The sequence below is a fragment of the Rhea pennata genome, chromosome 20 (assembly GCF_028389875.1).
Source record: "Rhea pennata isolate bPtePen1 chromosome 20, bPtePen1.pri, whole genome shotgun sequence".
In the NCBI taxonomy this organism is placed as follows: Eukaryota; Metazoa; Chordata; class Aves; order Rheiformes; family Rheidae; genus Rhea; species Rhea pennata.
Genome location: NC_084682.1, coordinates 115,251 through 136,864, shown reverse-complemented (window position 1 = coordinate 136,864; position 21,614 = coordinate 115,251). Strand labels below are relative to the sequence as shown.

Genomic DNA, 21,614 nt, shown 5'->3' with positions numbered 1-21,614 from the left:
TCACAGTTATTACTCCTGCTTCTCCATCGCTAGACTAGAAATCATAGAATCAGTAAGGTTGGAAGGGACCTCTGGAGATCATCTAGTCCAACCTCCCTGCTCAAGCAGGGTCACCTAGAGCACGTAAGACAGGGTTGCATCCAGGCGGGCCTTAAATATCTCCAGAGAAGGAGACTCCACAACCTCTCTGGGCAACCTGTTCCCAGTGCTCCCTCACTCTCACAGGGAAGAAATTCCCCATCACATTCAGGCGGAACTTCCTGTGGTTCAGTTTCTGCCCATTGCCTCTTGTCCTGTCACATGGGACAACTGAAAAGAGTTTGTCCCCATCCCCTTGACACCCTCCCCTCAGGTACTTACACACATTGATAAGATCCCCCTCAGTCTTCTCTTCCCCAGGCTGAAGAGGCCCAGCTCTCGCAGCCGTTCCTCACAGGGCAGGTGCCCCAGCCCTCTGATCATCCTCGTAGCCCTATGCTGGACTCTCTCCAGTAGCTCCATGTCTCCCTTGTAGTGGGGAGCCCGGAACTGGACACAGTACTCGAGATGAGGCCTCCTCAGGGCTGAGTAGAGGGGCAGAATCACCTCCCTCGACCTGCTGGCAACACTCTTCCTAATGCACCCAAGGATACCATTGGCCTTCTTGGCCACAAGGGCACATTGCTGGCTCGTGGTCAACCTGTCATCCACCAGCACTCCCAGGTCCTTCTCTGCAGAGCTGCTCTCCAGCAGGTCAGCCCCCAGCTTGTACTGGTGCCTAGGGTTATTCCTCCCTAGGTGTAGGGCTCTGCACTTGCCCTTGTTGAACCTCATGAGGTTCCTCTCTGCCCAGCTCTCCAGCCTGTCCAGGTCCCTCTGAAAGGCAGCACAGCCCTCAGGTTTGTCAGCTACTCCTCCCAGCTTGGTATCACCTCACCTGGCCTCCTGGCAATGCTTTTTCTAATGCAGCCCAGGATTCTGTTTAGCTGCAAGAGGGTGCTTTGTTGGCTGTATTCAATTTGTTGTCCACCAGGCCCCCAGGTTCTTCTCTTCAGAGCTGCACTCTGGTTGGATGTTCCCTAGCCTATATTGATGCAGAGGATTATTCCTTCCCAGATGCAGGACTTTGCATTTCCTTTTGTTCAACTTCATGACATTTCTGTTGGTCCATTTCTCCATCCCCAGCACTCCCAGGTCCTTCTCTGCAGAGCTGCCCTGCTTCACATAGAGTAAATGCCATACTGCTGCCCAGTGTGAGTTACTGAAATTATTTTGTGATGGGGCCCTCTGCGTAGCTAGAAAATTGCAGTTCCTTAAAGTACAATGACTCCCAGACTGCGGGGGGGGGGGGGTGACACATATGAGAGTACAGTGTAATCTTTGAACGAAAACATAAATCATATTACACAAATCATCTTTTTCGTAGCAATGATAAGATTACAGTGTGGTATATCAGCAGTTTTTGGACTGAAATTTTGTTTTGAAGCTAATTTTAATATCCGCAATAAACTGTTCTTACTTGGAGCATAAAAACAACACACCTGCAGTGACAGAACATTATGAAAGGTGAGATATGCAAAGAAAAATTATACCAATGACAGCAATAATTATAAAAACAGATCTCTCAGTAAAAAGAAATCACGTTACAGGATTTTTTTTCTTTCAAAAAGTTACAAAGAAATCTCCTTGGTGGTTTGCACTGGGGGGAGTTGTTTCCCCCCCCCCCCCAAAAAATCTGTATTAATACTTCATATAGAAGAGCCTGTGCCCTCTCTACGCTCCACAGTGTTCTTATCATCAAGTACCAGCATTCTGTCCATTTATATTGCAAGTTCATCAAAGCAGAGTTGGCCTTTTGGGCCTTATGTGGCATCTGGAACAAATTAACCCCATTACCTTCATGCCAATAATAATGAGGATTAGAAATGGAATAGTAAGTTCAAGAAGATTCCATTAAAAGAAGATTGGTGGTTTGGACTGGGGGGAGTTGTTTTTTCCCCCAAAAAAATCTGTATTAATACTTCATATAGAAGAGCCTATGCCCTCTCTACGCTCCACAGTGTTCTTATCATCAAGTACAAGCATTGTTAGAAGTTGGAAAAGTGACTTTTCTGCACTGTCTGCAGTACTTTGCTTTGGTCGTAGAATCATAGAATTGGAAAGGTTGGAAGGGACTTCTGGAGATCATCTAGTCCAAACCCCCTACTCAGGCAAAGTCACCTAGAGCATGTTAGACAGGGTTGCGTTCAGGCAGACTTTGAATATCTCCAGAGAAGGAGACTCCACAACCTCTCTGGGCAACTTGTTCCAGTGCTCTGTCACTCTCACAGTGAAGAAATTCCTCCTCATATTCAGGTGGAACATCCTGTGGTTCTGTTGTTGCCTGTTTCCTCTTGTCCTGTCGTTACATCTTAGATCAGCTGATCAAAGATCAATCTGAATAGTCCTGTACTTCTAGATTACATGCCATATAACCTGACCCCCACTCTGCAAGTCTCTTTCCTCTCTGGTATTTTTGTCTATTCTGTCCATTTATATTGCAAGTTCATCAAAGCAGAGCTGGCCTTTTGGGCTTTATGTGGCATCTGGAACAAATTAACCCCATTACCTTCATGCCAATAATAATGAGGATTAGAAATGAAATGGTAAGTTCAAGAAGATTACATTAAAAGAAGATTCCATTAATCCACACAAAAGTTGCTGATAATTTTGTTAAGGTTACTGGTATCCATATGATTTTCAGGTCTTTGACTTTATTGCATGGTGTAGGAATTTGAAGATCAAAAGGGTAAATCAGCAATTGTGTATGACTCTGGAATCAGAGTTGTCTTAGGGTGGGTGTTACCTTCATTTTTTTTGTTTGTTTTTTGTTTTTTTTTCATCCTGAGAAAATTTACTTTTAACAGCTGTTAACTCTTATTTGAGAATTTGGTGTGGGGGGGTCGACTGAGAGGTTTGTTTTTTTTCCTGTCAACATTACTAAGTGGTCACTTTTCCTACACTGCTCACTTTGAGGACATCATGCACAACATCCTGTTAACCAGAACATGTAGTTTTGTTGTAGTCAAGCAGAATTAAGGCTAGAAGCAAGGTAAGGCTTGTAGGGAGAGATATGTCACCAGTTAAACTAATTGAGGCCTTGGGAAGAACTGACTAGACATTTACTTTGAGAGTAGGTGGGAAAGGGGTTGCTAGAACCTGTGGAACAGAGGAGAGAGATAACAGCAATTATTCCTCTTGGGACAGGGGACTGGGATGGGATGAATATTCTGTGGGAGGGGGAAATGTTCAGTGTAATTGGCTTGTGAGGCAGATTTCAGTGAGGCATTAAAATTACTTCCTCTGATGAATTCCCGATTTTAGTACTCTGTAGACTTACATATTTTAATTTCCAGGCCTATATTTTGAAGGTAGCTGTTATATTTACATTAGGTGTGAGTGAATCTGTCTACTTAATACCTCATGTAAAAGTTCTACTCCCTTGTCTTGACCAGTGAATAACAACCTGTTCTTAATTTGTTGAGTTCCTCTTCCTTATGTGACTCTGAAGGAAACGTTAAGTAGTTTGAAATCTTGCTGAGACAGGTTCTTCAGTGATGAGGATTTTTTAAGCTGGAATCTGACTGCAGGTAGCTAGCAACAGTTCTGACTGGTTCAGAGAAACACTCAGCTAGTCAAAACGGTCCGTTGGGCAGATATACTAAAGTGTATGTCTGGGGGTAAGAGGAAATGGGAGAAAATGCGAACACATCTTTTCAGCTGCAGTAGGATCCAGCAGAGATGTTATGCCAAGGGTGTAAATTAAGATGTCTTTCAGCTCTCCTAACTCCTCTATAAGGCTATGATGTTTTTTGTTTTTTGTTTTTTGTTTTTTTTTAAAGCAATTGCTGTGTCTCACCTCCCCTCCCCCCCAAAAAAAAATCTCTTATTTCATCAGGTGTGTCTCATTGGTGACTGCATAGGAGGAATTTTGGGGTTTGATGCCATCTGCTATAATGCTAATACGGCTGATGAGAGTCAGAACAGCAGCAGGAGAGGAAGCATCAGCAGCATCCAGGTAAAGAGAAAGAAAGCATGCAGCTGAGATTAATTCCCTGAAGGAAGTCAGGTCCGTATAAGCCAGAGATATTTAGGGATTTGGTAAATAGCAATGATAGCACAGGAATTTGCTCATATGTCAAAAAAATGCCATCGGAAAATGAAGTCTGCAGCTTCAGTTTACAGCAATCACTGGTTAAGGCTTTACTGGTAAATCCTTAAAGCAGGGCCACAGAGTGCCTTTTACTGTATCCCTAATGGTGGATGTAAAGATACCCTCTCTCAGTAGTCTGACTGCTGTTTTTTTGCTAAAAACTTCTTTTAGCAAGCAAAACTTTTTTTTGGTCTCCATTTTGTCTGGAATTTCTTACGCACCTTCCTACCAATAATCTAGAATTAGGATGTACTCATGAGTAAATTTTAGTGGCAGGTGGAAGGATGCCTCATTTGTGATGAGGCATACCGGTCACCTGAAGATGTGTGAATAAACCACTGAGCATAACTCAGTCTCTACATGAATTCTACATTTGGAAAGAAGGGAGGATTAATTCTAACTGAGATTCAGGAAAGGATTTATGATAGTGAAAGCATATTTTTTAAAAAAAGTAATGCTAGCATTTAAGCTTCATTATTGTATGCACCATTTATGAAAAAAATGGAGTTCAACTAACCTGATGTAGTTCAGACTCAAGTAGGGGTTGAGAGGTGGTTTGGTGTATTTGAGTGGGCATTGGATGAGGCACCCAGGCTCCATTCTTTGATGGTTTTGTGACCTTGGCTAAATTGTTTCATCTTTTGACCCTCTCTCCTCAAAAATGGGCTCAATGATACTAACTTATTTAGTTCATTTTGAGAACTATGTGTGAAAGGACAGCATGTGAACATGGTAGTACTCTCAAGCAAAGAGGCATCCTCTTAATGTTTTTAGGAGGAGAATTATCCTCCATTAATAACATAGCTCTAAGTTCTCAGCATCACCTTTTAACAGTACCAGTACTGAGGACAGCACATTGCATTCTTTGAACAGTTCATAGCTAGAGCTTTCTAAAGTACTAGAAACATGTTTTTTGGCAATAGCGAGTCTATGTTAATTTGTCAAGACAATGTAAATAATGAATTAGAATGGTACATTCTACTGCTACCACGAGTGAATGAATATATGTTGGTTTGTGTGATGCAGTCCATTCTGCCTTCTAGCTTCCATTATTCACTGAATAATCAAATGAGAATTATCTATAACGGGTAGAGAATTCTGTGGTATATGTAGAAATATGCATGATTATTGTGGTTATGTTGATTTATTGTATATACATACCTATATAATACTTGAGAATTTGTCTGTATGTCCAGTAAAAGAATCTGCAGTAGAGCAAATCTCACTCTGCTCAAACCAGACTAGTAACTTTTATCCTTTAAAAACCAGTGACATTTGTAATTATTGAAATGCTTAACAAAGATGATGTCATCACATCTTGGGTAAGAGAGCTGAGGATTTGCTTCACATGGATGAAGGATATCTAAAGCATATCAGTGGGTGGCTGCTTCAGATCCTGATATTTGTACCATTTTACTGCAGATGAAATGTTAACTGTGCCATTTGTGGGATCTGGGAGAACTGCATCTGATGCAGTTTTTGCAGTTCAGATGCAGAGAAGACCCAGCTGGCTTAGAGAGGTTTATTTTCTCAGTAAGAGCTCCTTTCACCCAGTTACCTTCTGTCTCTGTGACACAAATGATTGTCAGACTTTTGCCATTTAATGCTGTTCAGTAATGTGTGTGAAGAGAATTTTGTTCCAGTTCAATCCCCAAGGGGCAGATGATTCATATGACAGAAGCCAGCTCCAGAGATGGCACTAACAAGCTCCGTGGTTCCCCTTTCTCAGCAGCAGGACTAATTATTCACCTTGCATGGAAGCCAGGTGGTCCTCTTGGCTGCTGAGGCCTGCAAGCAGGGCACTATGGAAAGACTCGTACTACTGCTCATGTCTGTCATTTCATTCTCCAGCTACTCCTTTGCATAAATCTGGAGAACAAATTTGGCTCTTTTGCACTCTTGAAATTAAATCTCACCCCAAGTGCACAGGACTACTAACATGCTCCAGTGCTGAGAGAGGTTATGAGGAATGCCTGGCCTGCAAACTTGCTCTCTCCCTGGCTCCATAGAAGTAGATTCAATCGCTAATTTTCCGTAGTCTTTCTGCATTACCTTGCCCAGTTATCATGTGCAACAGAGAAAAAGAAAAATTAGGGATCTTGCTCTCTGGTAAAATGACTAGCCAGTTTCCCAGTGACCTTCCCTGGAGCAGTCCCACAGAGCTTTTAGTCCCTTTTCGTTTTAAGATTGCTGATTTCTTACCTTGTGGTGGTATCTGTGATATGTATGTTTTTTAAGACCTGTTTTACCTATAGAAAATCAAGTTTAAAATGAGTTGAAGCTTACTGAAGGAAATGAAGGCCCCCCTCTACAGAGCAAATAATAGCATGACATATATCCTATTAGCTGGTTTTAGCTGAATGTTTTTCTTCCAGATTAAAAAAAAAAAAAAAAACATGCCATGTCTCTGACAAACGTCATGGCCGGTAAATAAATATGTGCAATTGAAATGCTAGGTTAACCTTAATAGTAGCACTGAGGAAGAAGGAACTTAATGTTTTTCCCATGTGATGTTAATCTGAGACTATCAAACCCATGCAAAATGTGACCTGTCTGAGATTGTCTTGTGACATAAGAGAAGGACAAGCCCTCAGCAAGGTGCTCTTTTTAGTGAGGCTTAGTGGACAAAGGTGAATTGCTGCCAGCTTTCAGTGATGAATGAAGGTAATGATTTTTATTACTAAGCAGTCCTACTACTTAATTATTGGTTACACAAATTAGTTTTTAAATACTGTGGAGAAATCTGTATGTGATTACAAGAAATGCCTGTGGTGTTACGTTACTGCCAGCTCCATGACATTCAAACAGACAGCCCTCTTCCCTAGACTATTGGGAAAATAGAAGGCCAAAAAAACAAAATCACATTGAGTTCTTTGCATCAGCTTTCTTGCTGTGGCATCTTCAAGGGTTCCCATTTTTCCTACTGCATTGACATAACTTTCTTATTCAAAAGTAGCAGATATATCTACATCTCAGCTCCTGTTATGTCATTTGCACAAAGATCACTAGGGTTTTGAAGAAGTTCCAAGACTGGACAAGACTGATACGGTTTTTAGAAATCCTTGATGGTATGGTGTTTGAGTGTTTTACCTGCAGCCTATTTAAATCAATTGATTTATCAATGGGTTTCATGGGCTCTGAATCAGTCTCTGAAAGTTCACTTTCAGCTATGTGGGTGTGGGTGTCCTCGCCTCCTACCTCCATTTTCTTTGCTACTCTGAATATTCTTATGTACGTTAATAAATGTATTTGTAGAAAGAACAATTGGCAAGCTGGAATTTTAGGCAAAGATTGCAGAATATTTGTAGCATGCAAGTTTCAATTTAAAATCAGAAATATATTGTATTTCTGTATTTGTATTTAATGGCACTGTTGTTTGGGAACAAGCTAGAGAACAGAACTCTTCACTGAATCTATGGGGTAGATATCTTTGCCTATTGAATCAGTGTGAAGTAATTATGAAACATGAATAAATTAAGAAAAGGTATTCACTTACCTTGCTGATAATGTATCTGTACAAAGTCCCTATGTAAGTAACTCTGCCAGGAACAGTTTGGTGATAGAATTTTGTCTTTGAAGGTCTCTGGTGTTCTGGAGGATAGACGCTGTTTTTAAAACAATAAATAGCTGTTATAACAGCAAAGAGTTTCATTGAAGATTGTAGGCTGCAGGGCAAATCAAGACGTACAGAGGCAATGTCAGACTTAAGCATTACTGGTCGCATTAAAAAGTACAAGTAGAACCTGTAGTCGTTTCTGGCTTGAACTCAAGGGAAGCACATATTTAATAAAACAACTCTTTTTTGGTTATAAATGAGTTTATCACACAAAGCAGCAGGCAGACAGTTTCCTGTTCCCAACACACTGCAAGAGCCCTCACCTCCTGCCTGACCCTGTAAAATTTGTAGTGGTCCACAGCAGTAATTACAAGACCATACTGTAACTGGCATTTTGTGCATTCAGTTAAGAGCCCTCTGATTATCTTAGGATCTCTGCAGTTCTCTAAGAATGATGAAGTCAAGAGGGATGAGGCCTTTGTATTCTTCCTTCTCAAAAATTCCTGGTCCTCCTCCCAGCAGTTAGGCTGTACGTCTGAGAGGGAAAGTGAGTCTTTGTCTCTTTCTGCATGTGCTTCTGCATAGAGGAAGTCTAAGCCCTTCCACTCTTTTCTGGATTAAGTAAGGTCAAATGTGTAAATACAGCTGTTTCATGATAAGCTTTGTTGTGTTTTGATCCCCTTTTAAACCTTCATTTTGCTCTATTCATTTTCTGAAGGATAATCCCCTCTTAGCAGAGGACTCAAGCCTGGGTGGCAGCAAACACCTCAGCAAAAGCAATATTGACATCTCGGGAATCATGGAGGATGAGGAGCCAAGGCAGCTGATACCACGGAAACAAAGTGACTCACCCACCTATGGCTGTGATACTATAACCCAACATCATGCTTTCCTTTCTAGGTAACTAGTGTTTGATGCCTGAGTAAAAGAAATGGGCTTGACACTGAATGCAGCCTGGCAGTGCCAGAGTAATGGAATTGTTTGTATTCTTTGTGGAGTGTTTCTGGAAGTTTGCTTGAGATCCCTGCATATTCCTGAGAGAAAAGCATAGATATAGATCCACAGATTGTGGGTCTAGTTTAAACCCACTCATCTGTGGTGAATTTTTTATTCTTTTTGTTCAGCTGTGAGAGTTCTGAATGTGCAAAACAGTAATGCAGGTAGTTCCATGTCTTCAGTGCAGCCCACACAAATAAGATGGATGAATGCTTTATAATTTATGATTTTCTTTTGACTTTTTTTTTTCTTTCTAAAGACCCCTCTGACTTCACTCACAGGATTTCTGTTACTCTTCAAAGAATGAGACAATTGCTTTTATGTGCTCTCATTGGTCTAAAAACTCTTCAGGCTGGTATTAAAATAAAACAGAAAGCTATATAAACATTCAGCTAAACAGCAAGATGGATGAAGGGGAAGAGATTTAACCTAATTTGCTTTCCTAAATCCTAGGAATCCTTTTAAACAGAGATATGATGTGAATATCACCATTCCATTTGTTTTATTGTTTCTGCAACTTCTTAGCTATTTGACTGCTTTTCACTTATCTGAATTCTTTGTGCTTTATCTTTTCTTTCTATCTTCTCATTTCTTTATTTTGTTGGGAGTGATGCAGAGGGAGAAAAGTTTTATTGGGTTCCAACTATCAGTTCTGCAACAGCTCGAGTGTAGTGTAGACTTTACCACTGTGTTATAATTCACGCTATCTGTTCTGTTAGTGGCAGTTTAAAGTAATTTTATATTCTTGCTTTGGCTGCAGTCAGTATGTGCTGTGCTTTGCTTTTGTTGGTTATTCTGCTTTTATTTCCATACCATGATTTTTTTTTTCTGGCTATCAGTGTATGCTAAAGTGTGAAGATTTTTTTTTTTTTTTTTTTGGTCTATCACTTCTAACTCTCTCTATAGGAGTAGAACTATGTACTGTTTTAAAGCATAGAAAGCATGGTGTTAGCTTGTGTAAAGCACTTCATGCTTGAGGTGTAATAGAATAATTAATAGATGAAACAATTTTCTAGTTATTATGTTTTCATTTTCTAGGTATCTGATTTTAAACTGAAAGCTTTGCACACGGTTTTGCTTAAGCAAGCAGATGGAAAAAATTACGTTCCCTTCACATTTCTAACTCATGAAAATTTTGGCTTTTACTAAGTTATTGAGGAATAACTGGAAATACATAAGCTAAAGAAGGCAGAAAAATTCCTTGGTAAATCAAACAGGGAAAAAAATCAAACCAAACCAAGTCATTCCCTGCTCTGCACAGTAAATACAGAGATGTTCAAAGCCTTCTGTTTTCTGCATGAGAAATTGATGTGAGATCATTAGATATCTTTTCCTGTGAGCTTATTTAGTGTAATTTAGAGGTGATGCCTCAGTTTGAGTAATGAGGTGACAGAGATCCCTCTTTCACACAAACATCCCAGTCCAGCATACTGTTGTTGCATTTCATTTCATTAACTTACACTTTTTTGGTGAGTGTTTTTGGCACAGAGAGCTAACTTTACTGCCAAACAGATGATGGATTTAATTCCCACGTCTCTTCATTCCTGCCCTGAAGGAGCCCTAATTTTGGTCCCTGGAAGTTTAGTTAAAAGCATCAGGTTATAAATTGTGATAAATTAGGACACTAGTGGGCTCAAAAGATTGAAAGAGAGATGTGGTCTTTTGGCTGACTGAGGATCAGTCTGCAGGATTTCTGGCCATTGATGCAAGATATCACATGTGGATAATTCATGAGGGCTTCAGTTACCGTTCTTTCTAAAGTCACTATGATAAGCAGCTCCTGCATACTCTGAAAATGTGTTCTCCTCTGTCTCATGACTGAACAAGATGTGTGTATGCTAATATACTGAATTTTAATGTAATTTCATCTTTAACAGGACTAAGGGGCAAGTCTTTTCTGTCAATCAGGGATAAGTGATCTGTGTTTACCTCTGTGTATATAGCATAAAAAATAAATGAAAGTTTTTAAATCACTTAAAAGATTAAAAGCTATCCATATACATTGGTTATTTTTGCCTGTAATATGTAGCTGAGAAGTAGTCACCTTTTAGTTCATAGCCTAAGGAACACATCAGAAGGAGCCTTTTTATGAATCTGTATAACCATACTTTGACTGTGACTTTTAATGTCATTGTCCCTAAACAAGTTGAATAGGTTAGAATTTGTAGCAAAAGTTTCAGAATATGCCTACATGTGTCTGTACAACTGAAGGGGAGGGGAGGTAAACCTCAATCTTCACCATCCTTGCTTAACTTTCTTATGAGTATTTTAACTGTTGATGGTAGTAAATTTACTGAACAGCCATATGATAGAAAACATGATAAACAGCTGCTACGCTGTGTTTCTGCCTACAATTTAATGCATACTGCTTGGATCTAGATGCAGATGCTAGAGCTATCTAAGCAGCCTGTTTTTGGAATGGATTTTTTCTCTGCATGCTCTCTTCGTTAATGTTGAAGCAGTGCATTTTCTTTGCTCAGCATCCACTCAAGTGTGTTGAAAGATGATGCAGACTTTCCTCCTGTGAATAGCTCCAGTCTCTCAGAAGTAAACCTCGGCCGATTTGAATTTGAAGTATCTGATTTCTTCCTTTTTGGATCGCCGCTTGGTTTGGTGCTTGCAATGAGGAGTACTGTTCTGCCTGGCCTGGATGGTAAGCTTTTTATGGGTTTAGAATACAGGCTGTTTAATGACATTTGGAAACTGAGAGCTTCATTTAAAAGAAGGTAAATAGCAGCGCCTAATTAAAAATGGGAAATGGGGCTAGTTCCTTTTTCTAAGACAGGAATGTTAGTGCAGGTCTGTCCTGAGGTGTGTGGTGATGAGCATTATTTATTTTTATATTTACAATAGGTGTATCTTGTGCCCTACTGTTAGTCGTACATTCCATGTCATTCAACATGAAGGCTATACTACACCAATGAACAGTCCTTGAAAAAGGTACTAAAAATCACTAAAATTAAAAAGCAGATCTTTAGGAGCCTTTAGAAATCTGGTAGCATTTTTAGTAACTTCCAGGGACTTAATAGGGGAAAATAGTTAAACTCCCACTTTAAATTTCATTCCTCATATATGCAGTATTCAATTCTGATCAAATAAAAGCAAAACTCAGCTAATTGAAAATGAGAATTTCAGAAAAATTAAGAACAATTAAGGGTGGTGGCTGACTATGCAAACTGCACTGCAATTTGTATTTCTGTCCTAGGGATTTCTTTACCAGATTAGCAATTCTCCCCTTAGGATGATGGGGGTTTCTGTTGGTCTTTTGGGGGAGGGAGAGGGGTATTGAGGTTATTTTGGTAGGACTTTCTTTGGAAAAATCTATGAATATCTATTAATGTATACACATGAATCCATCCTTTGAGCAAGATGGAGTTGTTTCCATTTAATGAATCGGAAAGTACACATCTGCTCTGGAATCGCACATGAGACAGAGCTGCTTCATCAGGTATCTTTTTAGACTGTTCGAAGAGCAAGTGCTAAGTAGCCGGTGCCAGTTGCTGAATAGCAAGCAGAAAACAACAGCAGTGTTTTGTAGGAGAGTACATCAATGGCAAACATCAGCACAAACATCAGCACATCTTTACATACAGCCTGTGACAGCTGTCAGCAGTGACTGTGTGGTAAGCCCTCCCATCAGTCAGTCCTGATCAGTGCAATTGAAGTTCATGTTTCACCTCAAGACTGTAGACTTGTATTGGAAATTCATGCAAATTTAATGGACTTAAATGGCTTTTTGCAAGAGGAATTGCTTTAAAGTGGTACAATTCTGAAGTGTGCTCTCTGCACCAGTCTGAAAGTCTTCCCTTGAATACTCTGCAGCATATGAGAGCATTTCTGTGCTCAGAAATGCCACAATTACATTAAAAGTCAGTTTTGGCTGTATGAAGACCTTAATGCTCTTTAGAAGTAATTTTGGATTCACAGAGGTAAGAGCTGCCTTCCTGAACTTTATAGTGTGAAGTAGGACCACTAGGAGAGTGGGAACTCTGCAACTTGATCGTAGTATTCTGCTATCTGATATCCAAGCAAAGCATGAACTAAGTGAGGTGAATGTGATTTGTCTAAAGCAGTAATTTTTAAAAGAAAGCGACTTACTGGAGCCTTGGGTATGTTTTATATGAGACCATAATGTTGCTTTGAACTTGAAACTCATTTATTTTACTGGGGAAGGTTGCAAGGCAAGAGAAAGAAAGACAGCTTTGCACTGACTGGTAAGAAGAAAATCTCTGCAGGTTAACAGGACTCTTATTGCTCTATGTATTTGCTGTTTGTTTATGAGTGTATTTGTAAAGAAGGAAGATAATATCTTTAAGTTCTGATATCATCTTTTAGCAAGATGTCGGAGACATGGCTTATGAAGCTGGTAAGATTGGGGCAAGATACTATTTCTTTGTTCTATGGTCTTCCATTTACCAGTGCAATTTAAAGTCACTCTTCTGCACAGTAAATGTTCTCCTTATGGCAGTTAGGAAGGAAGGAGTTAATATCCCACACAGTTACATTTTTACTTTTGGATACTGAAAAGCAAAGAACAAACACAACCTCTGAGGAGTTCTGTAATATTTTGGTGGCAGCCCTATGCACAGATCCTAGTCTCATTCCTGTTTAAATTTGTAGTGGATTAATGTGGTAACTATGAAGAATTGTGATTAGCTAGAGCTAGATGGCAAATTTCAGTGCAACCTTAAATATTTCATTGGACTGGCACTGTACGTTTCTAAACACTCTAGTCAGGAGTCTTGCTTTCTTCAATCTCAGTTCTAGTATCCCTCTACACATTTTGACAGGGAAAACTTGTATTAATTACTAGTATTTTAAACTATTGTAAATACTTTCTTCAAATTAGCTCTCACTTTTGTACTCAATCTAGTATCCTAGAGAGCACATTTTGAGAGCAGCTCAACTGACCAGCATTTCAAACAGGTTTCCAAGATGAGCAGAGTCTCTTTGATGCATAATCAGTTCTTAGAGCTGTACTTGATAAGAGAATCCCAATTTTAAATGATAATTACAGCACAGTTGAGAGGAAAACAGATAAAGAGAAACCTCCTGTTTCAGCTGCAGTTCCAACAGCAGACAGTTCGAAGTTACATGAGAGGAGTCAGGTGCCCTTTTTATTGAAATGATAGGTACAGAGCTAACTGGAAATATGGGAAATTACAGCCCAGGATGTTGCTGCTACTTTGATTTGTCAGTGACTTCTTTTAATTTTTTTTTTTTTTTGGGGGGGGGGGGTGAACACTTGTAAGAAAATTATATCCAAACGTATGTCTGCTCCATGTGCAGAACAGGCATCTTCTCTCATGTTTTACCTTCAGTGTTTCAGATACTCGTTTATCTTTACATTAAAAGGAAACTGACTAAGACCAAACCTTCATTCTACTTTTTTATCTTCTTGCCAATTGTATTTTATTTCTCTTCTAACATTTTATTGCCCCCAAGTGCATCCTTGACATTTTTGGGTGCCCTCCACCAAACTCTTCTGTGGCCCTCATGCTGTCTAATATCAGTCATTATTTTCTGAATCACTGATCATTTGTATGTCTTAGCAGAATTCTTCCAGTCTGTGTGCTGCTTATCTTCATAGGAGCCTTGCCAGCCCATAAACACTTCCTCAGTGTTTTTCAGAAGTCTGAATATATCATGAGTGTCTAGTTACATCTGCAAAATGGCAGCAGCCTGCCTTGGTATAGTTGTGATGGGAGAGTGTTTGACGCTTTCTTTCAATGATCAGGATGCTGACTAGTTTGCTAAATGTCAATAGTCGGAAGTAATCTCCTTAGGCAAGTGATATCCAATATTCCTTTGCCAAGTCACAAGAGCAGAGCAACAGCTAACGCAGAGGATATACCTTCTCATTGCCACCAAAGATCATATTTTTCCTGATGCTAACAACTTGAAAGTGAACTCATAACCCTGCTGATTGCATTCTTGGCTTTCTTTGGCCACCTACTGTGCCCATACACAGGAAGAATTCCTGTCATCGTTGAGGTAGAGAAGCCACAATGAAGCGTTTTCTCTCTTTTCTCTTCTCTTCTTCCCCTCTCCCTCCTCTGTTGTTTTCTTGAGCATTAGACAAACAGGAAGTTAGCCAAAATTACCCATACAAGCTCTCTGATGGAAAGAAGTGTCAACTTGCCCTATATTGTCTATTTCTTAGTAAAATAGTGTCTTTCAGTAGCTAACGATGTTAACAAAGACTTCTGTGGAGGTTTGCCATTGTTACTTACCTTGTGAAAAACACTCGTTATACGTTTTGTAGGTGAGGTTTTTCATTGCTTGAACAAGAAGGAATCATATCTCTTTAGTGGGTAAAAAGACATTTTCTAGGATAATAATTTACTCTTCAAGTCTGCACCCTCTTGCTTCTGTAAGCAACACAAACTCACTCATGCAAATATACACGAAGGTGCCATTATACAGCTAATTTAATTACATTAAGCTGTTCATTTATTTTTGACTGAGTTAATTTTCAACATGGTGAGAAGAAAGAATAAATATATTACCCATTAGGGAAGGAAGCTGAGCTTGGTAGAATAATATCCAATTACCACTCTATTTTGTAATCACTAAATCTGTAAATATGTACATCAAAGTTCTAGACTAGCCAAAGCACGGTTTTAATTATAGTGCAGTGCAATGCTTCACCTCATAGAATTTATTTCACACCACTTGGGCTCTGCAAGAAAATTGTACTTTCTTTGCCTTGAATTCATTTCTGCTGTGTTTAAATACTGTCAGACTGGTGACTTCTTTCCACTTTTTCTGGCAGCTGCTAGGAACAAAATTCAGCTCTAGGAAAGTCATCAAAAGTAGTCTTGGAACTTTGTCCTCATGCTGGTATTTCACTTCCACTTCTCCCTTGTGATACAATTATCTGGAATACATGGGAGGATTTATTCAGATTTCATGGAACAATAAACCCCACTGGGAGCAATTTGTATCCTGACACTCGCAAAACAATTGTATGGTGTCCTCAACAAAGTCTGATTACCTCCCACTTCTTTTTCCTTTGTAACCAGGTGTGCTAACTGTTCGGTGCACAAAGCCATCCTTACTGGAAAAATCAACATCCAGCAGACGATACAGCAGATTCTGGTTATCCTGCATCAGGGAAGCATAGTAATTGCAGCCAATCACAATCTAAGATGTTTTGCAAAGCGAGCTTGGGAAGGAACCAAAACTTGACTGAATGTTCCCAAAGGCACCCACATTGTTTGCTTTATGTGACAAAAATCCTCCAGAATCAAACAGATGTTGCATCATTCTCAGAGTGAGTCACTGAATGCAGAATGCAACATCCACTGCACACCTGAAGATCATCAAAGTTCATGGCTTGACTGAACTGGATCATATACCAGTGTCTTATTGAAGGAAGGTTGGTCCCAGAGCATTTCTAAAGATGCTGTGTTGACATCTTAATGACGTGAAGATAAATCTCTCTAGGCAATATGGCACATAGGACACACAATAGAATGGTGCCCATGGGCCTGATTCATTACATCTATCTTAGACATTGAACTACATTACTTATGTGAGGAGGGCTTTAGTCTTCATATGTGGCCGGTGGACTGAGTGTGGTGTCCCTCCATGCTCCCTTTGTTATAGGTTTAGCCATAGTTAGCAAGGTGGTTGACTTAAGTGCTGTGGTTAAGTGCTTTAACTTATGTGAGTTTTACACAGAATCTTAGGAGAAGGAACAACAGAAAGTGCTGTTGCTTTCCTTCATGGTGTAATTTTTTCAGTAGTGGCTGCTGTTACCACCAGTTGGTTTCTGCAGGAAGATGAGCTTGTAACAGTAAGATCTTACGTGTTTTCTGCCCACAAAGGGATGTTTCCAAAGCTTAGAGGTAGCTGTGGGTGATGCCAGCTTACATGATTTGCTGTACGAATGTGGTACACATTTGGTTGGTGGGTTTTTATGGATTGCGAATATCTGACAGTACCATATTTCAGTGGTTTATGTGGGCTGAGTGTGATTTGCCTGACAACAGGACAAATTGGAGGAAAGGGTAAAATTTCTCCTTAAATATTAAATTAGAGGAGCTTTTTCCTTTCTTTCTTCTTCACATCACAAATTACTCAAGATATTGCATTCTTTCCTCAGTTATTCATAAGCTACTCTACTCTATTCTAATGATCCTCTAAGTAATTGAAATTTTCTTCCTTTTCAGACAATCTTGCTTTTGTGCCAATTCAAAGAGATAGACAAACACGTGCTTGATCTTTAGAATTAATGTTTTCTGGAACTTGGGCCTTGACATTGCAGTAGCTTGAAGTCTCTTACTAAGATTAATAGAATGTTAATTACTCATTGAGACAAAGTATGCTGCCCCTCTGCTCTAGCCTTCATAGAGCAGACTTTGCTGCAAAGTATTGTTCTGATCTGCCTGTGGCAAAGCTAATATTACAATTCAGAGGTGTTCTTTTAGGCTTGGAGTTTGGTTGTATTGACATAGTCTACATCAAGATTTGTCTCAATATACCATTGATAATAGTAATCGACATGCATTTTTAGAGTCCTTCCAGCAGCGAAGAAAGGACTTGATAAAACCTAAAGAATGTAGTGTTTTCGAGTGTAGCTCTTTAACTCATCGTTCAGATTGTCCAAGTAGCTGAGATTGCAGCAGAGGGAGATGTACAGTGTCAATTTTACATCATTTAAATTTGCTGATGCATAAATGCCTTGGCTGTTGCTTGAAAAGCTTAAAAATGAGGAAGACCTTAAGCAGTGTATTTTGTTTTTTAATTCCCGATACATACTCCAATGAGACATATCACTTAAGATGGATTCCATCAGAAGACTTTGCAACACCTAGTATTAAAACACTAACAGCTTTGTTCATCATTTCTAATTAAGCATGTGTTTGGCTGGTGCGTGGGAGCGATGCCATACCAAACCCATTTTCCAAGAAAAGCATCATGCATTTTGTCAGGGTTATGAGATCAGTGCAAAGAAACATAAATTCTATCAAAAGAGCATTTAGAGATCATTGTCTAGCACAGCAGGTTTGAAACTTTAAGGAGTAGGTCCTGCTTGTATTGAGTTCATGGGAAGGAGACATAACATCTGTTATAAATTCTTTAATCATTTCTTTACTCTTGTAGTTAATTGACTGTTGTAACGTGTGGTGCAGTAGTACACAAAGTCTATTAAGTGTAATTATTCCATAATGAATTGATCTGCACACACTGACAAGATCCAGAGTGATTCAAGTGTGGTTTGGCTCAATGAGAAGTGACTACACCAACTGTTTAATATACTCTAGCAGTCTCTGTATGGTCACCCATTTGAGTGTAAGTTACATCTCAGTGCTGTGTGTTCAATTGAGTGTTCTATTGGCCAAGCAAGTGGGTGATTCACAAATATCCTTTACAGCTGTAGCCCCAAAACCTCAGGAGCTGCATCTCTGCAGCAAGCATCATAAACATTGCTTTTCTGTTATAATATGTCCAACCTCATTTCTATGTATTAGCTTCTCTAAGTTGACTTCAGAAATTGCAGTGCTTTCTGTCACGTACCTGCTTTCATCTAGATTTCAGTCCTCTCTATGTAATAGGCCTAGAAAATCATTTTATTGATAAGTATTTGAAATGCTGAGCATCATAGCTGTAATGTTCAGTAATACATTTAGAAGACTTTTAAACTTCTGTTGCCTTTCTTGCTTCCATCTGTTCCTGTGCTGGTCTTCCTGCCTGTTGCTGTGATTATCTTGTCTCTGTAAACCTCTTTGCAGTGAAGAGTGTTTTTTTTACAGAGGGAATAGCAAACAACTTAGTTATATTTCTTGTGACCAGATGTATGTTTTAGTCTGGAGTTTGCAGAAGACCACATTAATCATGTTCCTCCTTGAAAACTGCAAAGGAGCAACACTGAACTCTCTTTCTATCTCATTCTCATCCAAGTATGCCAGGTCCGCCCAGCCTGCAGCCAGGTGTACAGTTTCTTTCACTCCGCTGATCCTTCTGCCTGCAGACTTGAACCATTGCTGGAGAAAAGATTCCATCTCCTGCCTCCATTCAGTGTTCCACGGTACCAGAGATACCCCCTGGGGGATGGAAAATCTCATCAGTTAGGTACTGTACCTGTTTTTATAGCTCTCCTTACTTAAGGTTCTCTTGAGCTTTTTCTGTCCTTACACAGCTCAAGAGGAGTTGAAATACAAATGTGCTAACCTGCTGAAAACAAGTTGGGTCATCTGGAACAGAGTGGCATGGACATATTTAACAAGAATTGAACAAAGAGCATCACTGAGAAAAACTTAATTCTTATGTAAAAGCTGTTATGATGTTAGTTGTATCAAAGAAAGTTTGGAAAGTGGCACGATTGCTTTAGTTGAAATGTTGTTTGCAAGCTTCCATGTTTTCAACAGAGTTGATGGATACCATGATTTTAAACTATACATTTTTACAATCAATTTACTTTTACCTAGATTTACTTACTATTTCAGATACTCTTTCTCTTGGTCACTTGGAGCTAATTTATTGCTGATATCTCCTAGGAGAAATCACAGCACCAGGCAAGTCCCTTTTTGCCTGCGCTTTTCCTGCATAGGCAGTTAAGAGGTGGTCATGATGGATAATGAATGCTTAAATCAGGGAAAAATCAAAACAGACTGATAGGCTGGGAGGAAAGAGGATGAAAGGGATAAGAAAGGTGATGGTAGAAGGAATTGTGCTGTTTTGACTTTGTAAGAAGTTTTACAAATGAGGTAAGGTCACATAGGTTTGAAGCATCTGGATTTGTAACATTGTGCAAGAATTTAATTTATCAGTGTGCATGTGTACATATATGCGCATTAGATTTATTCTTGCTACAGATTCAGAGATAAATTTGAGCCTCAGCAGGATATTTCAAAAACTGTATCAGGATTCAGAACTTAATGTTGGAGGCGAATATGATAAAATGGTAGTGTTTTCTATTTGTTGAAGCTGAAGGTGCATATATGTCAGTGGGAATGTGTTCCCTGCAGTAAGATGCATGAACATACACACATATGCAAAGTCATGTGTGCACACACATACTTGTGCACATGCATATGTGGAATGCAAATCAAGTGGAATCTGATTAAATCAATGTTTGAAAAGCAGCAGTTAATCTAGAGCTGCATCATTTCACATTCATAACTGGTCTGACAGAACTTCAATTATATTAAGTTCTCAAACTAAAATTTGAAATGGGATACTAACATTTATACATTAGTAGTTCTTCATCATAGTGTGTACTTCTTTCTAATGCAGATGTCCTCTTTTCAAGGTTAAGCTGTATTTTCTTTTAGTACCTGTTAATTGGTACTAGTATAAGCTTATGGCCTCTCCTTAAAAATAAGTGTTAGACAACATGAGAAGAAGGCAGCTTATGATTAGATGTGAACTGCTGGGTTGCATATACCAGCTGTGGGAGTTCTACGGGTAGTGATGACAAGCATAGGACAATAGAAAATACCACTAGTGGCTTTTGGTTTGGAAAAGTAAAGTTCCTGTCATCCATGGGAGATTTATTTTCATTTTGACAGCTCAACAGTCTTTATTTTTACTGTTACTAGAAATCAAGTTTCTGTTGCAGGGTGGAAAGAGACTGGGAGTGGCAGGCTTTTGACAGGCTCTGTTATCAGATTGTCACCTATTTCCCGCATGGAACATAACGGCACAAATTCAATAAGGGATTGGGAACGGGTTCCAAAGAGAGGAGAGATTGTGAATTTCATTCAGCCTTTCAGGTCTTAAACTGTGGAAGTATGAATTTACCTGTAGCTCTTCCCCACTGTGAGCAGCTCATTTTATTTTGCTGCCTAGTACAGAATATTGAAAAATACAGATTCACAAAATGGTTGAGGTTGGAAGGGAGTTCTGGAGATCATCTAGTCAAATAATAGCTTAATTGCCTTCATTAATAGCTTAATATGGTCTCTGCCATCCCAGTTGTTGTCTTTTCAAAGACTTTTCTATTCATTCTTTATCTCTCTATCTGTGCTGACATTCTTAACTCATAATGGAAAGCTGCTGCACGTTTGTCTGGCGAAACTGCAGCATGTAGGTGCTAGCAGAAGGTTGATTTCTATGTGGAGGCTTCTTCAGTGAATCATGCTTCTTTGCCTAACATTTGCTTATATCTGCAAACACTATTGTCAGGGCACAGAATAACCTGAAGACCTGCCTCCTCCCCAGAGGATTGCCTAAGGAGTAGCTAAGCTGGGGGGGGCAGGGGGTTATGTGCTGTCTTCTAACCTACGTATCTGGGACTTCTTTCAATGGAAGAGGCACCCACTGGTTCACATTCTGACTTGGAGTACAGCCTGGCAGCGTACTTGGAAATCACGCTGGTTACTTAGGCACATTTCTGTTACTGGGATTTCTAATGCTATCTGAAAAGTATGCCCTCTGAAATAACTGGCACAGTAAGAATACTTCCCTCCAACTGCCCTCTGAAGTGAAAATGTTGCACTGATACATTTTACCAGCCATGTTGTGATGGAACAAACCCATCAGATAGTGATTCTTGAAGCAGAGAACTCCCCAGGTGATTTGGGAAGAAAGAAAGTTCTTTTTGAGCTTGTCTAAGGCACTGCGTCAGAAGATTCCCCTCCATAGTGCATAAATCTGGAAACACTCTGTTGGATACGTTGCAGAACAATAGTTCCTGAGCTGTAATGATTGCCAAGTGTTTCATGGAATGCTTTTGTGTTAAACATCTGTGCAGAGTTGTCTTGGCTGCCTTTTACAGTTAAGCTGGGTAGGTTTCAGTGATCATGGAATCCTCCCATTTAAAGCAAGTGCTTTGAGATCATTTTGGAATTAAAGGTTTTTCATTCACAGAGGGTTCATTCTGCTGACTGTATGGATTTTTCCTCTCGCTGATAGCTGGACTTGTAAAAGTATTTCTTAGAG

General features: G+C 39.5%; 1 protein-coding gene across 1 annotated transcript in view; it reads left to right on the top strand.

The window, feature by feature from the left end:
- Positions 1-21,614, top strand: part of PITPNM3 (PITPNM family member 3) — a 92,823-nt gene that overhangs the window by 56,032 nt on the left and 15,177 nt on the right. Inside the window, exons 7-10 of the mRNA XM_062592423.1 lie at positions 3,917-4,036; positions 8,446-8,627; positions 11,204-11,376; positions 18,633-18,803. Coding sequence (XP_062448407.1) covers positions 3,917-4,036; positions 8,446-8,627; positions 11,204-11,376; positions 18,633-18,803 — 646 coding nt within the window. The remainder of the gene's footprint in view (positions 1-3,916; positions 4,037-8,445; positions 8,628-11,203; positions 11,377-18,632; positions 18,804-21,614) is intronic.